We start from the raw sequence: 22,912 nt of genomic DNA, 5'->3' as shown, positions 1-22,912 counted from the left end.
CTCTTAAAGTTCATAAGACAAAAATGCAGCTTGTCATGTAACTGAGAAACTGTCAAGTGTACTGTCTTAAATAATTTCCAGTGTCTAAAAACTTATTTACAGTATTGACTCAAACTCTTACAAAGCTGATGCTCGGGACTCCTTCCGAAATTCTAAACAAACATCTCTTCATAGAAAGATTTTATGATGACATGTTTTTTTTTTTAATCCACTTAGTTGAAATACGCACTGTATGAAGACCTGTTCTTACGAGATATTTAAGTCTTTTAAATATTTCACATGATATATACTTTATAATTCTTGATGTGTTCGGATAGCCAGAAGACAAAGCTGCTTAGATTGAAGATTTAAAAGAGGAGAAAAATATAACAGCTGTTTAATGTACTTGTGGTACAGTAAACCAGCCAAATGTAAACAACTCGTTAGCAACTAAAGAGACAGTATAAATTATTGACCCTTTGACGAATTTAACTTGGATTTCTTTGGCATATGTTTTTACTTCTGAAATCAGGGCCCCTCTATTTTGTCATTTTTATTTGTTTGTGTGAGCATGAAAATATTTTTTTCCATGCCAACTTCAAAGGACTTGTGGGTATTGATAATGAGAGAATTACCTGCCAGACTCCATGCCAGCTAACATTGCCCATGCCAAGACGCCAGACAGGTCCCTGATTCAGACTGTTGGAGAACAGCAGGATTCTGTCCCCATCAGCAGGCTTTACATACAACCTTAGAGTACCTGTGTGATATATATTAGATCAGGTTCTTTATTGCTGTAAAATTAGAAAATATGAAATATTTAACAGTTATTCCGCGAAATTGAGTCATATATGCGCTGATAGTAGGATGCCCCCTGGACGCCTCCCAACGGAGGTTTTCTGGGCATGCCCCACCAGGAGGAGACCCTGGGGTAGACCCAGGACCCACTGGAGAGATTACATCTCTCAGCTGGCCTGGGAACGCCTTGGTATTCTCCCGGAAGAGCTGGTGGAGGTGGCCGGGGAGAGGGAAGTCTGGGCTGCTCTGCTTAGGCTGCTACCCCCTCGACCCGAATAAGTGGTAGAAGATGGATGGATGGATGCGCTGATAGCCGAGTTGGCTGTAAGCCATGTACGACGAGATTGAGTGGAATAACTGTTTTTTTATATCCACATTCACTGGATTTTGTGAAACTAGAGCATTTTTATTTTTATTTTTTGCAAATTCAATAACTAAAAACTTTATATAAAACATCCGACAAAATAATTTCTGCTTAGAATGTAAACAAACTGGTGAAATGACAGTAGTAATTTGTGAAAAATGCTATAATAATAATTCTTGAAAATTTTTTTAAAAAGATACGTTCTCACCATTAAATACTTTTATTCCATATTTTGTTGCTTTTTTTTTTGTATTTTGGGGGGTTTTGTTTTCGAGTAGCATTTTTATTTTGTCCTTAGTTGGTTCAGTAACATGGGCCGCCATTTTCGTTTTCTTCTTTCGGGATTTTTGGCGGTTGGCAAACCAACTTAAAGGTCCATTACCGCCACCGACTGGGCTGGATTGTGGAACAGGAGATATTGAGGGGGAAAAAAAGATTCTTTTATTTAGCTATTTCTGTTTCTTTTAAATACTTGATAAAGTGATATATCTGACTTGATGTACTCCGTCATTTTGTTTTTCTCTACTCACGGTAGATGAGCTGATATCCTAGTCGTAGAGTAGCCAATCAGAGCACACGATTGCTCATATCCAGTGAATGTGGATAGAATGTGTGTTTATACTGTCTAACCTGGGTTATGTCCCCCCATGTTGTACCAGAAATAAACGCACTCAGTGTGAGTCACACCATGGCGTACAGGAGAGATGAGAGTCGTCACACTGCCTTGGGGAAGGGCATCTGCCCCGCTGTGGGCCAGCATGTAGGAACCTGAGGTGACATGAAATATCACTGTCATTCCACACCATCAAAAGCTCATTAGTTCATTTCTGTGACATTTCAACTTCTTTCTAACCCATCTGTGTCCCGAGACTGTGGTCGATCTGAGGGCCAATTCTGGTCGCATCCCAGGTCTGGTGAACCCAGAGACCATCTCTATTGTTAGTGTAGCCACAGCGCTGACCCTCAAATGAGCACATAGTGGGCAGAGAGCACGGGCCTTTTACAAATGCCACATCATCTATAGCCACCTGTCCATCAAAACCTGTGCGCACTGCCTCAAACACCAACTGTGAATGAGAACAAGAGAGAAAGTGAGGGACACATAGAAAAGGAAATGAACAAACTCATACTATATACATACCTGCAAACTAGTTGCTTTTCGGCGAAATTCGCCATTTTGCAAACAAAATATGTCATTCTCGTGATTCATCTAGATCTGAAGAGTTTTTTTGGGGGGGAGGGGGATCAGCGGTGGATGGGACTTTCAGTAAAATGGGATTGCCATCTTTACAAGAGTCATTTGGCCAATCACACGCTACTCATTTGGCCAATCACACGCTACTCATTTGGCCAATCACAAACATCCAAGTCAATCCATCTTTCCCATGGCGAACTAAACCTTTGCCTGACTAATCCATAGACAGTAAACATACGACCTGCATCAGAGACTTCGGAGATCTATGGACACTAACGACAGACTTGAGGTAAGTCTTGTTATCTGCCAACAATGTAATATGCTGTGTAAATTAAACTTGGTTTGTCAAAGATAATCCTACTTTAGCAACGTTGTGTGTGTCATGACATGAAACCATTTCCAACATGTTTAACGTTATACATAATGTAAAGTTTTTCAGCTTGTATGCTAACATTAGCTAGGATGTCAGCTAACATCAGTGAATTGTGTGTTAACGTTAACCTTTCATGCCAGTCGGTTCAGTTCGAATAATTTTTGTGAAGGCTATCTCTACTGCATCCGTACTGTTATCTGATGATAATGCGACATTGTCACAAGATGAGGAATGAAAATGAACACGTAACATTAACGTTAGTACACCGGCGTTTTACACCTTCTCCGACGGATCATTTAACATGGATGGATGTAGTTAGAGTCAGCCTTTACAAACGTTTATGGTAACAAAAAGGAGCCCTGACCCAGCCGATAATATTTGGTCAATTCTTTTCCAGAATGAGGGAGCTTAAAGAGGAAGACGCTGTTTATGTAGCAAAGCTTGATGCAGGTCTGAGGTGCAGGTGGAGCTGGGCCTGGCTAAAAATCAAGGTCAAGACTGAAGTGAAGGGCGGCACGGTGGTGTAGTGGTTAGCGCTGTCGCCTCACAGCAAGAAGGTCCTGGGTTCGAGCCCCGGGGCCGGCGAGGGCCTTTCTGTGTGGAGTTTGCATGTTCTCCCCGTGTCCGCGTGGGTTTCCTCCGGGTGCTCCGGTTTCCCCCACAGTCCAAAGACATGCAGGTTAGGTTAACTGGTGACTCTAAATTGACCGTAGGTGTGAATGTGAGTGTGAATGGTTGTCTTTGTCTATGTGTCAGCCCTGTGATGACCTGGCGACTTGTCCAGGGTGTACCCCGCCTTTCGCCCGTAGTCAGCTGGGATAGGCTCCAGCTTGCCTGCGACCCTGTAGAAGGATAAAGCGGCTAGAGATAATGAGATGAGATGAAGACTGAAGTGAAGAGAGTTCAGCAGCTTCCCACTGTCACAGTTTTTTCATAAGATAGACAAAGCTGGGTATTCAAAATGCAGCCTTTGCCAAAAAGAAATAAATTACAGCAACAAAGGCTCTCATGCTCTTTTGGCACACTGCCAAACAGAGGTGCACCGTCAAAAAGTGTGCACTGTTATGACCACATCCAGTGTCCTTCCAGTCCCAGAGCAAAGTGCTTCCAAGGGGCCTGATGTTATGAGGGAGCGAGTTAGGGTGCCTGTACCTACATTTCAGCGAGTTGCCAATGCAATACCTGTAGCTATGTTGCACCTTTTTTTGGAGAGGGGGCGGGCTCGGGTTTTGGTTTACGTCGGGGGGGGGGGGGGGGGGGGAGTTTGTCACCTTTTTCAGACCTTCTGAGTTTGCAGGTATGTATATATACATAGAGTTGCCACTCACACAAATTCCATCTAACATGTCATATCTTACATATTTTGACTAATCCCACCAGGATATTATGGAATAATAATAAAACATGACTGTGGCAGTAGGGGCGTGGTCAAGCATCAGCTGTGGACAGAGAGCAACAGTTTATTTGTGTGTCTTTGTGGAAACCAAGCCTACATAGGTGCATTTCATGCTGGCTCGTATCATGCAAGCGGGCTGAGCTACTCTATTGCCAGTGCTAGCGCGTTGCCATAGCCTAGTGGTTAGGGTGTTGGTTTGTAGAGTTTGAGGACCTGTAGAAGCCTGGATTGAAACCCGCACTGGTCACCATATATGCTAAGTGGAGGTTATTTAAATTGTTTGCATTGTTACCCACATCGCGCTATAGGGTGACATTCACATTACCAAGCTGAAGTGACTCAAATCTGATTTTTTTTCTAGGTAGACAGAAAAATGGTGGGACTTCCAGTGTTAATGTGACACAGATCTGATATTTTCAGGGCTGTGTAGACAAGGAAGTCGGATCTTTCAAATCAGATTTGAGTCACTTTCATATATGGTTCTAAAATTGGATAGGTATCCAGTTCATGGCCATGCGACATGAATGAAAGATCAGATAGGAATTCATGTGGCATTTTGCCTATATGTGTGTGCTGAGTGCTGTCTTCATCAGGTAGCACAGGCAAAGCGGCAAAACAATGGAGGAGAGCTACAATAGCTGTAAAAACAGTGAAAGCGAGGCTTTTTTTTCACCTTCACGACATAATCATGTACAGCTGACAAACTGTTTGCTGTCCTTCCAAGCAAAATGTGATGCATACAGTAGCTACTAATATGTCCATTTAGTCGGATATAATACTATGAGCTGTCTAGCAAATATGCCGATTTTTATTGTTGGTGATGCAGATAACTTGTGCAAAAACGCATCAGTGTGTGCATGCATGCTATTTTGGAGGACAGATGCGTTAGACACAGGTCACTTGTAATTTGAATTTGCCTTGAATGTGAACCCTCAGGAATACAGGAAAATCCAATCTGAGCAAAAAATCTGAATTGACCAAGGAGGCTTGTAATGTGAATGTAACCTGTATTACTCGCCAAGTGGCAGGGACCCTTTGAGGTCACATGGTGAGTCGGAGGAGTTGACTATGAAGTCAGGCGAATGCAAAGAAGCAATTCAAATACCACCTCAATCTCCTGAAACCATAGAGGGAGGAAGGTCCTGTGGCTCTGGTGACAGTGGTACCCGAGAAGGAGGAACTGGGACCAGAGTTAGGTACAAAAACTGTGGCCCATTTCATCCCAGTCCCCTGTGGAGACTACCTCTCACCAGGGAGCACAGGAGGAATTTGCTGATGTGTTTTTGCCTCTACCCAGTCACACAAACCTCATAGAGCACCACATTGAGACTCCACTAGGTGTCGTTGTACACTCAAAACTGAACACAAGAAAAATGTGGCTTGGGATGAATTTAAGGCTTAATCAAGGAGTCCCATTGGATGGACCCATGTCCAGCCTGTGGGCTTAGGTTCCACCAGGCTCTCATAGTACAGCACACAAAGACGCACAAATAAACTGCAAGTAATAAGACACAGGTGACAATCATCACACATTACCTGTCGGTTTGACCCGCCTCCTCTCCATTCATAGCTGATGCTCAACCATGCCCCTGGTGCCATAATTACAAACTGCACCATTAAATTTGAATGAATATACTCAATGTTCTCAGTACTCAGTGTTCTCCATAGGATTAAAATAAAGCCCTAACTTTTGGGTGGCCCACAGGGCTGCGCGGCGCACCAAAGGTGCGTGGGGGGAGAGTACGAGAGAGGTGTTTCTCCCCTCTTGTTGGGGGGGCCTCCCCCATAAAATTTTGAAAAAAGGGAGCCCATTTGGGGCGGCAAGCGCTGTCGCCTCACAGCAAGAAGGTCCGGGTTTGAGCCCCGTGGCTAGCGAGGGCCTTTCTGTGTGGAATTTACATGTTCTCCCTGTGTCCACGTGGGTGTGCTCCGTTTTCCCCCACAGGCCAAAGATATGCAGGTTAGGTTAACTGGTGACTAAATTGGCCGTAGATGTGAATGGTTGTCTGTGTCTATGTGTCAGCCCTGTGATGACCTGGTGACTTATCCAGGGTGTACCCCGCCTTTTGCCCGTAGTCAGCTGGGATAGGCTCCAGCTTGCCTGCGACCCTGTAGAACAGGATAAAGCGGCTAGAGATGATGAGATGGGAGCCCATTTGTTGGCATCTGGTGACTTTTAGGAGCGTTTTATGATGGTACTGACACTGTCACTTTTTACTGTTAACACGGTTGAAAAGGTTGCTACAACAAGTGGAGGTCTGTGATGCTGTGATTTGCAGCATGGGGTTCACATGAGCAATAAATAAAGTCATCATCTGACATCTGATGTGATTTTTCAGCAAATGTTGGAGTAAAAAAAAAAGCGTGTCGTCAAATTTAAAGTGTATCAGCATGAAATTAAAGCGTGTCGGCCCCGACACGCAAAAGCGCTCTGGGGAAAACCCTGAGTACTGTACATACAGTGCCTTGAAAAAGTATTCATACCCCTTGAACTTTTTTCACATTTTTCCACCTTACAAGCATGAACTTAAGTTTTTTTATTGAGATTTTATGTGATAGACCAACACAGAGTAGCACATAATTGTGAAGTGAAACGAAAATGATAAATGGTCTTCAAAATTTTAAACAAATAAAAATCTGAAAAATGTGATGTGCATTAGTATTCAGCCCCCCTGCGTCAATACTTTGTAGAGCCACCTTTTGCTGCAATTACAGCTGCAAGTCTTTTGTGGTATGTCTCTACCAGCTTTGCACATCTAGACACTGAAATTTTTGCCCATTCTTCTTTGCAAAATAGCTCAAGCTCAGCCAGATTGGATGGAGAGCGTCTGCGAACAGCAATTTTCAAGTCTTGCCACAGATGCTCAATGGGATTTAGGTCTGGACTTTGACTGGGCCATTCTAACACATGAATATTCTTTGATCTAAACCATTCCATTGTAGCTCTGGCTGTATGTTTAGGGTCATTGTCTTGCTGGAAGGTGAATCTCCTTCCCAGTCTCAAGTCTTTTGCAGCCTCCAACAGGTTTTCTTCCAGGATTGCCCTGTATTTAGCTCCATCCATCTTCCCATCAACTCTGACCAGCTTCCCTGTCCCTGCTGAAGAAAAGCATCCCCATAGCATGATGCTGCCACCACCATGTTTCACAGTGGGGATGGTGTGTGCAGGGCGATGAGCAGTGTAGTTTTCCACCACACATAGCACTTTACATTTAGGCCAAAAAGTTCAACTTTGGTCTCATCTGACCAAAGCACCTTCTTCCAAATGTTTGCTGTGTCCCCTACATGGCTTCTGGCAAACTGCAAATGCGACTTCATATGCCTGTCTTTCAACAATGGCTTTCTTCTTGCCACTCTTCCAAAAAGGCCAGATTTGTGGAGTGTACGACTTATAGTTGTCCTGTGCACAGATTCTCCCACCTGAGCTGTGGATTTCTGCAGCTCCTCCAGAGTGATCATGGGCCTCTTGGCTGCTTCTCTGACCAGTGCTCTCCTTGCTCGCTCTGTCAGTTTAGGTGGACGGCCATTCTTGGTAGGTTTGCAGTTGTGCCATACTTTTTCCATTTTTGAATGATGGATTGAACAGTGCTTCTTGAGATGTTCAGAGCTTGGGATATTTTTTTATAACCTAACCCTGCTTTAAACTTCTCCAGAACTTTATCCCTGACCTGTCTGGTGAGTTCTTTGGTCTTCATGATGCTGTTTGTTCTTCAGTGTTCTCTAACAAACCACTGAGGCCTTCACAGAACAAGTGTATTTATGCTGAGAGTAAATTACACACAGTAGGACTCTTAACTAATTAGATGACTTCTGAAGGCAATTGATTGCACTGGATTGTGTTTAGAGGTATCAGAGGACAGGGGGCTGAATACTAATGCACACCACATTTTTCAGATTTTTATTTGTTTAAAATTTTGAAGACCATTTATCATTTTCGTTTCACTTCACAATTATGTGCTACTCTGTGTTAGTCTATCACATAAAATCTCAACAAAAAACTTTTAAGTTCGTGGTTATAAAGTGGAAAAATGTGAAAAAGTTCAAGGGGTATGAATACTTTTTCAAGGCACTGTATATGGTGCTCAACAACTTGTACCTGATAAGTAATAATTTGTTGAGGCACTGGGCAGTGTGCTTCCTGCCACACATTTCCGTGAGCCCCAAACCGGGTCCATAACAGATCCTCTGAGCCGTCTTTGAAAAGCAGCTTAACATTGAGTGCACCTGAAATAGTCACGTGTACAAAGCACTAGTTGCAGTCTGCCTTTCAATATACACATTATATATGACATTTCACTAGAGGACTTTATTTCTAAAAGGGACACATTGAGGGCTAAAAATTAAAGGCTATGTACCAAGCAGACTTTCCGTCATTTGTATGTTACCTGGTTGAGGGCCGTGGATTTTGTAGAAGAATAAGAGACAGTGATTATCCACTGAATTCTGGCGGAGTGAAAGAAGACGACCAGAGAGACCCCGCAGTGTCATGTTCCACATATTCACGGCCAGACTTCTACCTAGAAGGGGGTGTTATTACATACAAACGGGTATTATAATAATAATAATAATAATAATAATAACAACAACAACAACATTTAGCCAAGTGAAGCATGTTTTCAAATTAAGAAAACTTCTAACTCTGTTACCTGCTACATTCTGTTTCAACACTGAAGTTGATTATTTTCCAATAACAGTACATCCCAAAGTGTTCTGTTTGTCTTATAATTCATCAATTTGCAATTAATTTTTTAAATTTTATTATAACTTTGTTCATTTTATAGTTACATTTTATGTAGTGTGGAATACCCATGAGACAAGCTATGAATAGTCATTCCCTCACCAGCCTCTCTTTTTTCACTGCAAAAAACTTCAGTTTTTCGTGTTACAGAGAAAAAAGCACAAAGTCGCCTGTCCTGAAGCGTTTCCCACACTACAAAACCTACTGTACAAGTTGTTCACCGTACAAGTACCGGTGAACGAGTTGTTACTATAGAAACGATAATGCATTAATATAAACCTATCGTTTGAATTAGAGCAGCGCTGTAGCATAATAGGAATTATTATACATACAGGACACTTTTTTGATGGAATAAAAACATGTTCTATTCCCTTCTAGCCGGTTCCATTAATTTGGTTTGATAGCTTGCAATATTGTTAGGATATCGCTTATCCTACATGTATTACGCCCCTCTACCCAATGGAGAATGAGTGTTGAATATGGTTTATGATATTGCATGGTTGTCAAGACAACATGACGTCACACATCGGCGACGTAAAACTTCCGCGCTAGCGAGCGACTGGGACAATTTATAAACAAACATGGCTGCTGGGTTTGCTTCATTAAATACAGAAGATTTTGAGAGAATTTTGAAAGACAAAGATGCGTTGAACACCAGAAAGGAATGTGTATGTGTAATAATAATAATAATAATAATAATAATAATAATATTGTCTGGCTTTTTTTTGTGGTATATCAGATATATTTCATTCAGCTACTCGTCTTCGACTTGTTCAATATCATGCTAGCTGAATGGAATATATTTGATATACCATGAAAAAAAAGCCAGACAATATTATTTAAACATAGAACAGTTTTAATTCTGTTTCACTTTTTCATACAACAGCATTTATTCCATAAGAAACTGTTTGAAAGTTAAATGCTTTCCATACCACTTCCAATAGTGTGGTCAGTGCCATCCTGAACACTCCAGTCATAGTTGTCCATTTGATCTTGGTACCATCCACATAAGTCAGTCTCAAAGTTACATGATAGTCCTGTTTGATGAACAAAGCACAAACACGCACAAAACACAAAGACCAATAAATCCATGTTATCAGGAAAAAAATTAAGAAGCAATTAGCAAACACTGTAGATAGAGAGTAAGTATATAGAGCAGCAGCTACAATTATCGACAGTCCGTAATTATCGACACCTTTTCCGATTTACCAATAAAAAACAATTTTACAAAAGTGAGTTTCAGTTATAACAGTTATTATCGGTTAATTAATCAACCGGAAGATCCGCCTCGCCCTTTGATCTTGTCATCTGATGACACAGCTCGTTGCCTGAGATGGAATTTTTTCAGCACAATCAGCAATTTGAGAAAAACCCGGACGTTATCGTCGCAGGTAAGCATGATGGAAAGATCACAGACATGTTTTTACTTCTCAAATTCACCGATATTTCATGATCTCCTTGTTGAAACCTACTTTATTTCTTACTCTTTCATTTGACAGTCGCCATTTTGTATCTAAACGCGTGTTTGAGAAGTCACATGAGGTGTCATTAATAGTGATCACTTTCACTGGTGTCCACCATTATCGACACCCTGTGGAATTAAGTGACATTTACAACTGTTATGTATCGATCTTTGTGTAACATTGTTGAAGTAGATGAAGTACTTCAATAAAAATAAAAGTGCTGTGATTTATAATAATTTTTTTTTCTTCTGATTCATAACAGAATGGAATGTTTATAGAGTATTTGGAATCCTTTTGCAGTAAATAGAATGAGACCAGAATTAAATTCCTAGCATATAAAAAATTACCTGCTTGAAATATTCAGATTTTTCTATTCCATTTAGAAAATATTTTTTTGCAGTTTGCTGTAAATATCTAACACATATTACAAGATCAGTAGACATTTTATATTTTGGTTCGAGGAATGACATGTGACCTTTGGCCTGGATTTTCATGTGATTACAATGTCAATTGCCTGCTGACATTTATGAGTAAACTAGAAAATAATACAAACAACGAATGATTAACAAAATGAAAATACTTAGAAAGTGGAACAAAAAGATTTTCTGACAGAGGTTAAAGATTATCAGTTCATTTGTTTACAAACATTAGAATTCCTCATTTACGTAAGCACTGACAACGATATTTATATAAAATATATTTTGTACTAAATATAAGTCTATGTAAAATTTAATTTTAAATAAAAACTATGTTTTGTTAACTTACTACCACATACCAATTTTTTTTTAAATAAATAATCGTCTGGGTGTCGATAATTGTGGACAAAGATGTCAATACTTGTGGAACGGTGTCACGTGATCTGATACGCTAAGTAATCAAGAATCAACTCGTTTTTTTTTTTCCAGTGGAAGTTTGAGTAACTATTCATGTCCAGTTTACATACTGAAAGTATTTTCTACTTTGCAATGGCCAAAAGATCGTTAAGGTGTTGATGATTGTAGCCACCACTCTAGTATTACATTCAGGAACGTATTCAGAATTTAGCAAATTCATGCTTGACTTTACCCAACCCAACTGAATTATTTCTTATAATTTTACCTATATACAGTGTCATGGTGGACACATTATAAATGTACTACCTCATCCACTACACAGACAAAAAAGTAGTAGATAGCTTAATGAAATAGTGTATGGCTCACTAGTTAATACAGATGATGGAAGATGAATAAGTTTCTGATTATTATCTTCACCTAAAGTTTCATGTTTGTACCCTCAACAAAAAGTCAATGAGTTATTGGCCAGTGCTTTAGCTGTGAGCTGTGCTGCTTGTAAACGATACCGTATTATGATCTGGTTTAAATCTTTATTATTTATTCTCTCAATTTTTGGAAATTTTATTTTGCTTGATTTCATCAATGCTCGTTCATAATGCATGTTCTTGATTCAGAAAATATTGCGGGTCATTGTTGTGGACACTAATCAATCTGCCTAATAAAAACGATTCTATCATCAGACAAATCACATCTCAGTGCAGCAGACAGTGGGATTTGGGATGAGTAGTTTGGAATATAGTTACGAGTACCTCATCGATATGTGTCACACACTCATGAAGCACTTTAACTTTAAACATAAGTACGTAGCTTACAAAATGAAAAGTTTTATGAAAGACAAAGTTTTGTGATAGCCTGGACACAAAATCTGCTTGTATTGATTACTGATTTGTCCATCTATACTATAAAAAGTATATGAACAGTCCTACCAACCTGAGACCTCATTTTCTCTTCTCTACCGTTCCCATTGTTTTGTTTCTCTACTGTTTCTCAAACTTTTTGTTTTAATTTTACAATTTACCAATATTAAAATTTCAAGCTCTTCCCATAACAGAAATGAATGTATCATTTGAGTTGAATCATCAGCAGTAGAGGGAATACACTTACCATCAGTAGTCGAGGGTATGTACTCTGGGTTGCAGTTGACATAATGAACATCCTTCACTGCTATCCTTGCATCCGGGTTAAGATTTCGAGCACGAGCTCTGAACTCCAGCTTACAGCAAGAAAGGTAGATAAAGTGAGTTATAATAATCATATCTGTGTAATACACTTAGAGCCTGGTCCCACAACACCGATAACTATACCTATAACTATGACTATGACTATACCTATACCTGAATTTAGTTCCAGTCTGGAGCAGTCACACCACAACTATAATCTCGACTATAATCCCAGTTGGTCCTGCCACTCAGGGAAATAAATGCATGCAACTTAGGAATAGTCATGGAAGTTTTTTTCCAAGAAGTAGCACATTATTCTGGGTCATACTGTACAGCCTGGACTTCAAAACAATCCATGCACACACTCCAGTGGTTGACAAAATACAGATAGGTCACGGACTACAGAAATGGAATAAAAAAGGATACAAAATACAGAGTTTAATACGGATGCATCACGGATACTAATCATTTACAGATCGGTCACAGATGTTTCAGTATATTACAGATTGGTTCCCGATGTAGGTGCAATAGGCTTATCAAATCAGTCTCATGTAAAAAGGGATCAGTCTCATAAATTCATTAATCATTAATTCAAGTGTCTAATAGTTTATAGCTAAGCTATTAAAATCAGTGGAATAACTTAGTGGTGATGTTGCTATAGTTGATTGAGTATTGTAGCTCTAATGTAATATCAGTCCCCCCAGGATTTCACGGGCCTTTTTTGTGATTGTTGCGGGCTAAAATGTCTGATGTTGCGGGGGGGTTTCCAAAAAATTGTGATGAAAGTTGCGGTGTTTTTTAGGTTTTTGTTGTGATTACATTGCGGGAGGAAGTGAAAGTTGCGAGAAATTGTTGCGATTTTCTCTTTTTCTGATTAAAATTGAGTGATATGTTAAATATTAAGTTATTACTGAAAAACTATTGATTAAAAAAACAAAGACACTGAGAAATGGTCCTATAAACAACTTTACCAATATAAAAGATTACCAGGACTACAAAAATGCAGAAAAATAGGCTTTACTTATCCAAATGCACCTGTTGGTTCAAAAGTTAAAGTGCATAGAACCTCACAGCACAACATGAAGTTACCTTAAATATAATATAAATGCCTCAGCTTTCATGTAAGAAAAAAAACTATTAATACTAGTACTGTGAGCAGGCAGTCTCTCCTGAAGACTAAATTAAACAATAATTATAAACTAATAAAATAAATGGCTCAGGCTTCATAGAAGAAAAAAAACAATTTGAACAGAATCTCACAGTATGATGCTGAAGCTGCCTAAACAATGGAAAATAAAATACCATTTTGGCAAAAATGTTGGCATCCATTAATTCCTTGTATTAAGTAAAAAAATAATGTAAAGTGCACACAGTCCTTCACTGTAAACATAACACACTTTCAGTAACAGAATTTAAGCCTACATAAACACTGACTCACACATGCAGTGTTGCCAGATACTGCTGACGTTTTCCAGCTCAAAATATGTTCAAAACCCGCCAAAATACACTTAAAACTGCCCAATCTGGCAACACTGCGCACATGCTGCTTCTCTTGAATGTATACACAGAAGTAAGGCGGAAGGTAGTTTGTCGACGTCACCTCAAGACGACGCCAACGATTGGTCAAATTTGCGGGAAAGTTGCGGTGATTGGATATAATTGCAACACCGCCCTGAATTCGCGGGGATTGGTTGAATTTGCGTTGAAGTTGCAAATCACATCGCGAAATCCTGGAGGGTCTGTAATATGTTTACTCTAGATCTATAACATTCATATAACAACCAAATGGGTGAAGGCAATTAGAATACTTGTTTGGCAGAGGTTGGCATTCAGTGGATGTTGTAGCAATAAACAGGACACAGTTTATTCCAAAGATACCATTTATTGAAATAGCTGACATGAATTAGCAAACTAATACTGATCAGATATAGCAACAATAGCAGCCAAGGAATAATTCAATTTAAATAGTGATACAATGTGTACAAATAAGAATCAGTAGTGTATATGATAACTAAGGCACTAATGGTGATCAGAAGTAATAAGCTATATGCCAGTGTTACAGTGTAGGGGTGAGTGGATGTTAAAATGTAATAAGGAAATCACGTGTTTATGTGTGTGTGGGTGTGTGTATGAGTAGGTGTGTGTAAAAGTGTGTGTGAAAGAGTGTGTATGGAATGCGAATGGAATTCACGAGCCTTGTGCCAGGCCCCGCCTAGAGGGGGATGGTCAGCAAGGAGAGCGCACAAAGGAATCTGTAGCTTAAACTAGTCCAGCTAGGCCTTAAACCCAACTTCTACTTTAGCTACTCCTGAAATCCCAATGTTGAGAAGTGTAGTATCATGGAGGGAGTTAAAAAGAGAGTGAGAGAGAGAGAAAACACATGCACGATCTAACTAAATAGAGATAGTAAACAAAGTAAATCAAACAACACGCGGTCTAAGACGACTTTCATGTGAATCAAAATGCGTACATTTAAACCATGAATTAATTAAAATAAACAACACTCTTCACATTAACTAGCCACAACTAACAATTGCCCAGACGCCAGCCTTACTTGAGATCGTTCTTGCTTGGCGATTGAAAGTGCGCCTTCTGCTATCTAAAGAGAGCGCGGAGCGCAGGTCCAGGGAGAAAACAGTTCTGTTCCTTTCACTTTTACAGCTCGTCAGTTGAAGATCTTTGGTGTTCCATCGGTCGTCCGATGATCTGGAAGGAACCTTGTTTATAGTTCGTCGACGTTGAGAAAGGGAAAAGGGATCTGGTCGCCTTTTCTCTTTGAAATACTGCGTGGGCTGCAGTAACTAACCGGTTCAGTTATTATTACAACTATGCGAAGGTCGGATACATTGAACTTTGGCTAAAGGTCCAGTATCAATAGCTCGTTCTTTGTTCTCTGTCCTTCTGTAGCACCGATGTATCGGCTTCTCTTTCACGCGTGGAATCACCACCAGAGAGAAAGAATTTCGATTTCGCCGCGGGTTTTAAGCACAGTCGTGACGTCACTGTATTTGGTATCCAGTATCATCTCTGTATCCAATACCATTACAGGGAGTCAGAAGAATGGGCGGAGATAGAACATGGCGTCAAGTACAGGGATTGGTGTGTTCAATGCTGTACAGTGAAAGGGGGAAGATTACTATGGCTACGGCATGGCAGTCCATCCCTACACCGATTTCATACGGATGATGCATCACAGATAAAAAAAATTAAGAACTCTAAAATAGTTAAGCATTTGGACTGCCAAAGTTCATAAGTAAAATATCTTATCTGCATTTATATGCTTACTTCATTAATTTACTATTGATATTTCACAGAAAATCACATATCCCTGAATAAAACATCCATGCTTTGTGTTATATATATATATATATATATTTTTTTTTTTTTCCCGTGAATCTGTATTCCGTGACTTCATAATACAACAAGGATGTACAAAGATACCCAGGGAAAAATAGCACATGCTCAGACAACATCACATGTAAACAATTACCTGATTGGTCAGGTGTTTATTGGATCAGGTCCAGGCCTGGAAAAATCGCTCCAGAAGCGATCTCACTGATATGGATAAGCCCAGACCTGGACTATGGGTATCGTTATTGGTCTGGTGTGAGCACCAACCACATAAACTGCAGGGGACCAATTTATTTACAGTTATTGTTATAATTATAATTATCGGTATTGTGCAGAAAAAAAAGTGGAGTTTGAAATTTGTAGCAGGAGGGGGTGTGGTTTAGCATGGGTCTATTCTGAGAAGGATTTGTTTGTAGGCAAACTAAAGGTGTAATATCTAACATGGCACATCTGAGCCCTGTTGTTCTTTGTATATTTATGTGATCATTCTTTCTCTGTCGTTCTACCTGAACGGTGAGTAGAGCAATGAACAAAGCGAAGCCAAAGCTGACCAAAAAATGGTGAGCGAAGACAGTGATAAAGTTTTACTTTACTGTCTGACTACTGTTCGAAGGGTATGAGTATGAAAAAGCTCACTTATGCTCTTACACCAGGCCTGCTGCCTTTATTGAGCAACATACTGCTGACATTATTACAGGAGTAAAATCAGAAATGCCAATACCTGGAAGCGATGATCTCTGGCACCAATATAGACCTCCTCTTTTACCCACGATTCCGTCAGGTTCTCACCTGTCCTCCCAGCAAACTCCCATAGCCGAGGCAGAGAGCCCAACACACTGTCCACTACGAGTACAGACACTTCACCTGGAAAGAGAAAACACTAAATGTGTTCCTGTAGTGTCTGTGTTACAATCAGTATAGCTCTTATTGTGGTGTTGTCGTGTCTTGTATGCGTATTTCGGTCAGAGCAACGGTATATGCATGTTTTTGTAGCATATCCGTTAGGAGCAGTGTAGCTGTTTGTATGTATACAAAAAGGTGAATTGTTGTAGCGTAGGAGTGTTTGGTTGCTTGTACCGATGTGTGTGTTGTTGCCTGTGAGGCTGTAGGAAAACTTGAGAGTGCAGGCGGGGCCGGACGGGCCGAGCGGAGGGGTGCGAGTTTGAGCTTCTGTCAGCTGCTGACCAGCAGCTTCACCCACATACAAGTACGCTTCTGAAAATAAATAAATGAACAAATAAACAAATAAATAGTGTATTTGTATGGATTAACAAGTGTTGTCAGGTAAAACAAACCTCGCCCAGCAGGATTTATTTTATACCTATATGTCGATAATGGTAACATTTTCTCAATTATCAGCTGTCAGGTTATAATCCTATGAAAATCCATGACCTTGAGTTTGACATTTCAAAGTCATTCAAGGTCAAAGGTCATGGCAGCAACTGAAAGCCCATATGGGACTTCTTATATGCTGATAATGGTAAACATCTGGCTATCATGAACCATTTTAAAGTGATAGCCCTTTAAAAACCCATTACCTTCAGTTTGACCTTTCAAGGTCAAAGATAATGGTGCCAAATGAAAGCCCATATGGCACTTACTGTAAGTTCTCATCTCATCTCATTATCTCTAGCCGCTTTATCCTTCTACAGGGTCGCAGGCAAGCTGGAGCCTATCCCAGCTGACTACGGGCGAAAGGCGGGGTACACCCTGGACAAGTCGCCAGGTCATCACAGGGCTGACACATAGACACAGACAACCATTCACACTCACATTCACACCTACGGTCAATTTAGAGTCACCAGTTAACCTAACCTGCATGTCTTTGGACTGTGGGGGGAACCGGAGCACCCGGAGGAAACCCACGCGGACACGGGGAGAACATGCAAACTCCGCACAGAAAGGCCCTCGCCAGCCACGGGGCTCGAACCCGGACCTTCTTGCTGTGAGGCGACAGCGCTAACCACTACACCACCGTGCCGCCTTACTGTAAGTTGATAATGTTAAATTTCTGTCTCCTATCAACCATTTTCAAGTTGCAGCCCTCTGAAAATCTGTGACCTTGAGTTTGACCTTTCAAGGTCAAAGATCATGGTGCCAAATGATGAAAGGCCATATGGGAGTTCCTATATGCTCATAATAGTAAACACCTGTCTATCGGCAACCGCTTTTGAGTTATAATAAAAAATGTTATTTTTACCGGAAGGTTGACCATTCACCTTCACCTTGACCCGATTACCCCCGAAATTTAATCAGGTAATCTACGGACCATTGCCCACCTACCCTGAAAATTTGAAGTCAGTCTGTGCAACTGTCTAGATGCTAGATTGTTAACAGACAGACACACAAACAAACAAACCGCACTGATTACAATACCTTGCCCTGCTTACTCCGTCGCAAGTGAGGTAAAAATGTACAATAAAATAAGCATAATACACAGTGATATTTATAAGATGGGAGACAAGAGGAATCAATCAATCAGAGCTTCAGGACAACAGCACTCTCGTTCATGTGATATTGCTTAAATATGATGTTATCTTATCGCTCCTGATCACCAGAAGTTATGAGAATCACTTGGAAACCTTTTTGTGTGTATGTGCATGCATGCCAAGATCTTCAACAGAGTCACAAAGCGGTGTATTACAGAGTATTTGCAATAAATTCCACTGTCATGCAGCCATCATTCGCTTTTTTTTCTCGCATCATATACACGTCGGATCTCAAATGGAATTACCTAATGGGTATCTTGACCTCCGGTAGCTTCCTATCTTCTTTTCTGCTATGTTGAGTGACGTTTTCTCGAGAATACTGCAGAACTCTATGCGGTGTACTAGCTTCGAGTTCCCCTCATTAGCATCGCTAACCTTATTAGCAACTCTTTCCTAACGGTTCTCTGTCCCTTGTCTAGTTTTCCTCTGTACTTTTGCTGTATCTTTGTGATGTATTGCATGTGACTTTCCACTATGGTTTCTGAGTGGCTTCTTTTCAGTTTTCCCAGTCGCTAAATTTCCATGTTTTTATACTCCCTGCATTAATTGCGGTTCGATCTTATGAGCGTGGAAATTAGTGCATGCGTGTTTACTGTCTCAGTGCTGCCACTTGTCACTACTCGGAACAGTCTGAGATCCTTCTGAAACAAGATGCTGTACAATTATAATAGGTGCTAATCATGCTTTTTCACAATCTTGCAAACACAAGTAGCATGCCCAAACTCTGAAAGCAGTTAATGTAGTGCTACGAGTACACAACTGTGCAGGTTCAGTTTTTGAACATGCAAGGACTAAATAATATTATTAGGCATATCGGGTGAAAATACAATCCAAATTGCTTGAAACTGGACTCATTGAATTCAGAACAACATACTTTTTACAGAATTAAAATATGTTTATCTGTTCTTGAGATATTACAAATCAAAGATTGAAGAAACGGTGTAATTTTTAGAAAACTGACGTAATATTATGCATTCGGATAACACGGTCCAAAATGGCCCTCATTAACGAATGAGATCAAAAGTTTTTTCTTAATAACTTTTCTATTTTTTCGAGGTATTTACATGGAAATTAGCAGGCACATCAATGGTTGCATACTGAATACAAAGTTTGAAAAGTTAGTACAAACAAATTATGCAAATTGGTATTTAATTAGTATTAATTATGCTAATTAGGTAAAACCATTAACTCGGTACATTCTCTTCTTTAAAGTTTCACAAAATGGCTTTATTTGTGCAGTATAAAGCTGGTCTTAACTCTCATTGATATATCACAAAGAAGGAGAAATCAATGTTAAAGGTCCCATGGCATGAAATTTTCACTTTCTGAGGTTTTTTAACGTTAAACTGAGTTCCTCTGACCTTCTTAAGTCACCCCAGTGGCTAGAAATTTCATAATGTGTAAACCAAACTATGCCCAACATTTGAGAATGGCGCGTCAAAACGGCGCGTTGATCAGCTCTTCCCTATGTCAGCAACGGAGATGATCCCCACGCCCCCCCTCTGGATTCCCACCCACCGTATGGATTGCCCCGCCCAGTTGTAGTGAGGAGATCATAGAGGGAGGACACAACAACATGGCATCACCTAAGTGAGCGAAACATGGAAATTGCGCTGTACATGGATGTGACAACACAGAAAAGAGTCTGTTTTTACTGCCGACGGGAGAGCCCCTGAAGACGCAGTGGCTTAATTTTATTTACTTCAATAATACGCCGTCGAGTCTACCTAAGATGGTGTATGTTTGTCGGAAGCATTTTCCTGAGGAATGTTTCCACAACTTGGGACAGTACAGGGCAGGTTTTGCACATCAACTGTCACTGAAGCCTGGGTGCGTACTAAGCATCCCTGCTGCATCAGCCACAAACACCGAACAAGTAAGTGTATAACTGTTAAGTCGTTTTGCCGTGTTTTAAAATCGGTGCGTTTGCAATGGCTACATTAGCTGTGCAGCTAACCGCTTCCTGCAGTTAGCCAGGTACTCTGCGCTACCTCTGTTATAATAGCCAATCAAAACAGTTTTTACAAAGACACCCACATTCTTTTTTTTAAGTCACTCGTTCATTTTATTTGTTTGTTTGTTCAGTAAAAACCCAAACATTTGTTGAATTTATTTTATTTCCTCGCGTCGCACCTTAATGACGTCAGCGCGCGGTATTTTTCCCTGATTCTGGGCCGGGGTGTCGTGAGTGGCAGAGTAGCTCCATCGCTGCGATCCATTGAAAGTCAGCCCTAGATCCAATCTTTTGTTGGGAGCCGAGGTCGCGCGGGCGGCCCTCCAGCGGCACCGACCGCCCGTGGAGGCAGCGGTTCTCCCAGGGGCGAGTTGGGGGGAGGAAACGGCAAAGTCCCCACTCCTCCATGGTAAAACTGCTCAGTTTTACCATGGGCCTCAGGCTGAAAAAAACCAACAAAGTCCCAGTTTTACCATGGGCTCGAGTTGTACCATTTTTTTAGACAGGCCGGACGGACCAGGGCATTCGCCTGCCTGGCTGTGCCCGACGAGAAGCGCTCTCGGCCGGCTTGGGAGGCAGACGGCAGCCCCTCCCCCTCCCCCCATGGCACGCCCCCACCCTCTACCCTTCCCCGCCTCCATGCTTCTCATTAGCAAAACGACGCACTGGGAAAAGGGCTGAAATGGGGCTTTCTTCCAGGAGGCTATATCTACGTTCTGAGGGTTCATTTTGAGAAAGGCTGCGGATATAACATCCGGAAGCCTCCACGATCCCGTTTAAAGCATCAACAAACCACCATGCCATGGGTCCTTTAATTACAATTACAAATACAGTTATAAAATATGCATAAATAAGCACTGAATGTTGTTCACATCTACCATTCTCTATCAAAATAAAAAAGTAATAAAAGATTATTTCTATTACCCTCTTTGTGCTCTGTAGGCCTTTGTATTTCTAAGTAAGCCTACTAGTGTTTCTATGAAAGAATATAAATGATTATTTTGATTAATATTCACAGCTTTCAAGGCAAACCTAAAAAAAACTGTGTGATCCACATCCAATAAACAATTCCAGTTAATTTAACTGAAATTGACACTCGCGTTTCTGACTTCCATTTTTTTTTAAATATCATTCCGACCACTAAGATCTCAAGATTTTTCATCAAAACAACTCCAGTTATATTCTAAAATAGTTATTTATTTACATGAATCGGTTTGATTTGAAAAAATAAGTAGGTAAAGCTACGAAAACTCACTTCAAAGTCTCCCATGAAGCATAACATCAAAACTAGCAGACGGAAAATTTTGCTGAATACTTCATCAGAAACAGTGAGAGCGAGAGAACATCCCTATAAAAGATATCTGATTGATATTCACAAGTAATCCAGTCGGAAACCGATCAGAAGAGAGGGAGCCTGACCACTTTCCCGTGACTCAAAAAGCACCATCAGTTTCCCGACGTCCCGCGAGCAGAGAGTGTACTCTGTTGTACCAACTTCAGCCTGCCGTTCCTCCCAACGTACTGAACAGATCTTAACGAGAAATTTCTTTGGAAAGCAGAGATTATAACATTTTTAATTATCATATTCATGATAGAAAATATTCAAGAGTTAAGCAATGACAGATTTGGAAACTTTGATGAACGTCTGCATGCACAATTTTCACAGCACGGCCAGCGAGCATCTGATATGCCAAGTATTAGAACATATTCCTGGAACAAATGGGTTTTTCACAAATATCTCCAGCAAGAGAGACAGCCACTGTTTATTTTTCAGACTAAAGAAGTGAAACGATTTCTAAAATTGCATGTGTACATGCTACAATTGCAATGGCTCCCCTACTATTGTGTTTCTAGGCTTTGGGTGTATTCTTATGCTTCTTTATGAGTATGGATGTACTGTAAGACTTCTGTGATCCCATATTTTGATACCTGCTATGGATGTTGACTACATTTCTGTCTTGCACCTGTATTTTGGCTCTGTTTTTCCCCTTCTCATTTCTTCCACATGGATTAGCACTCACCTGTAGATGAGGTATTTTCCATAAGCTTCCAACCTTGGTTTCCAATACTGGTGTCTGTCCAACCCTTGCTCCCCTGCTTATATGAAAAGTCTCCTGTGAAAATCAAAGAACACATCATTGACATCTTGGTTACATTCAAAATATTCCATTAATATTAATTACACTGCATCAGTACCCGTTTCTATTTGTTGTATGCATTGTATTTACTGAGCGCATACGCATGCTATTCTAAAACGATACTCACCACACTGTGCTTCATCCTCGTCCCCTGCACAGTCCTTGTAAAAGTCACAAATCTTGCTGGCTTCTGTGCAGGGGTGTTTGGGTGGTTTGGGGAAAAAATCTGGTTTTACTGATGCTGTTGGCAGAGAAGTCAAGATAATAAGATGGGCTCGGAAACAAGAACTAATATGGATAATACTCTTCTGGGAGGCAGACACTATACAACCCCGATTCCAAAAAAGTTGGGACAAAGTACAAATTGTAAATAAAAACGGAATGCAATGATGTGGAAGTTTCAAAATTCCATATTTTATTCAGAATAGAACATAGATGACATATCAAATGTTTAAACTGAGAAAATGTATCATTTAAAGAGAAAAATTAGGTGATTTTAAATTTCATGACAACAACACATCTCAAAAAAGTTGGGACAAGGCCATGTTTACCACTGTGAGACATCCCCTTTTCTCTTTACAACAGTCTGTAAACGTCTGGGGACTGAGGAGACAAGTTGCTCAAGTTTAGGGATAGGAATATTAACCCATTCTTGTCTAATGTAGGATTCTAGTTGCTCAA

General features: G+C 40.4%; 1 protein-coding gene across 1 annotated transcript in view; it reads right to left on the bottom strand.

The window, feature by feature from the left end:
* mamdc4 (MAM domain containing 4) overlaps window positions 1-22,912 on the bottom strand; it is a 47,421-nt gene that overhangs the window by 8,351 nt on the left and 16,158 nt on the right. Inside the window, exons 11-21 of the mRNA XM_060936611.1 lie at window positions 22,359-22,472; window positions 22,115-22,207; window positions 16,728-16,865; window positions 16,372-16,514; window positions 12,244-12,352; window positions 9,776-9,880; window positions 8,491-8,622; window positions 8,202-8,329; window positions 1,995-2,208; window positions 1,772-1,909; window positions 615-739 (exon numbers count right to left, since the gene is read on the bottom strand). Of these exons, the coding sequence (XP_060792594.1) occupies window positions 615-739; window positions 1,772-1,909; window positions 1,995-2,208; window positions 8,202-8,329; window positions 8,491-8,622; window positions 9,776-9,880; window positions 12,244-12,352; window positions 16,372-16,514; window positions 16,728-16,865; window positions 22,115-22,207; window positions 22,359-22,472 (1,439 nt within the window). The remainder of the gene's footprint in view (window positions 1-614; window positions 740-1,771; window positions 1,910-1,994; window positions 2,209-8,201; window positions 8,330-8,490; window positions 8,623-9,775; window positions 9,881-12,243; window positions 12,353-16,371; window positions 16,515-16,727; window positions 16,866-22,114; window positions 22,208-22,358; window positions 22,473-22,912) is intronic.

This window comes from Neoarius graeffei, chromosome 12 (assembly GCF_027579695.1).
Source record: "Neoarius graeffei isolate fNeoGra1 chromosome 12, fNeoGra1.pri, whole genome shotgun sequence".
Taxonomy (NCBI): domain Eukaryota; kingdom Metazoa; phylum Chordata; class Actinopteri; order Siluriformes; family Ariidae; genus Neoarius; species Neoarius graeffei.
This window is presented reverse-complemented; position numbering and strand designations above follow the sequence as displayed.